This window comes from Charadrius vociferus, unplaced genomic scaffold (assembly GCF_000708025.1).
Source record: "Charadrius vociferus isolate BGI_N301 unplaced genomic scaffold, ASM70802v2 scaffold871, whole genome shotgun sequence".
Classification (NCBI taxonomy): Eukaryota; Metazoa; Chordata; class Aves; order Charadriiformes; family Charadriidae; genus Charadrius; species Charadrius vociferus.
The window spans coordinates 25,575-26,747 of NW_009646866.1; the positions used below are offsets into that span (position 1 = coordinate 25,575).

The 1,173-nt window shown below is 51.1% G+C and overlaps 1 protein-coding gene across 1 annotated transcript; it reads left to right on the forward strand.

Moving 5' to 3' along the window:
- The first annotated feature begins 250 nt into the window (after window positions 1–250).
- LOC104294723 (histone H2B 1/2/3/4/6) lies at window positions 251–631 on the forward strand. The gene has a single exon (XM_009894365.1). The coding sequence runs from the start codon at window positions 251–253 to the stop codon at window positions 629–631; it is 381 nt and encodes a 126-aa protein (XP_009892667.1).
- The last annotated feature ends 542 nt before the right edge of the window (window positions 632–1,173 follow it).

A 1,173-nucleotide genomic window follows, 5' to 3' on the forward strand; every position in this document is an offset into this window, starting at 1 on the left:
CGGTGACAAACACATCGTTTTCGCCGTAGAGACAACACACGCGGTTCATCTCCCGATCGAAGCGCACATTCGCCGGTGCGGGCAAGCCCGGCAACCACCATCTCTGATTTCACTGAGTCATAAGGCCGGTGGAGGTGTGGTTTCTTTGCTTACCAAAGCAACGCTATAAAAAGGAGCTCCCGCGGGTTCGGTGTCATCCAGTGTCTTGTAACGCTGACTGGGAGAAAACGAGAGAGGTACTTTTGCTGCCATGCCCGAGCCGGCCAAGTCCGCCCCCGCGCCCAAGAAGGGCTCCAAGAAGGCGGTGACCAAGACGCAGAAGAAGGGCGACAAGAAACGCAAGAAGAGCCGCAAGGAGAGCTACTCCATCTACGTGTACAAGGTGCTGAAGCAGGTGCACCCCGACACGGGCATCTCGTCCAAGGCCATGGGCATCATGAACTCCTTCGTCAACGACATCTTCGAGCGCATCGCCGGCGAGGCCTCGCGCCTGGCGCACTACAACAAGCGCTCCACCATCACCTCGCGGGAGATCCAGACGGCCGTGCGGCTCCTGCTGCCCGGCGAGCTGGCCAAGCACGCCGTCTCCGAGGGCACCAAGGCTGTCACCAAGTACACCAGCTCCAAGTAAGCTGCCTCTGCGCCCTGCGCCGGATCTACTCGACCCGAAGGCTCTCTTCAGAATCACGATTTTTTTTTCACTTGAAGAGCTTGATCACCGGTGTTTTCCGACAGTTATTTAACATCTCTAAGTTCTGCTTGCATAGGGACTAGTTTTTCATGGGTTACTGCAGTTTTTTCCTATATCTAAGCCTGAAGTCTTAACCCGATGCTGTAAAACGCAAAATGACAGAGACTTCGGAAATGCCTGTCGGGGGCAGCAGGGGCTAAGGAATCGCGGCCGTTGACATGCGATTCAACTTCACCTATCTGAAAGTTAGTCCATTCTGAAATAAGGTACACATTTTTAAGGTTCACATTTTAAACACAAGATACTTTTTTTTTCTCGATAGGTATGACAAATGAAACAAAGCACTAAAAAAAAAAATCCTTAATAATTACTAAAATCTTTTTAAGACGCTTAAAACCTAAAGTTCGTAGTATGCGACTAGGGATAAGGTGAAGGAAAGGTGCCCTGCAAACAGCTGGTAATCAAAGCAGCACACAAGAGCA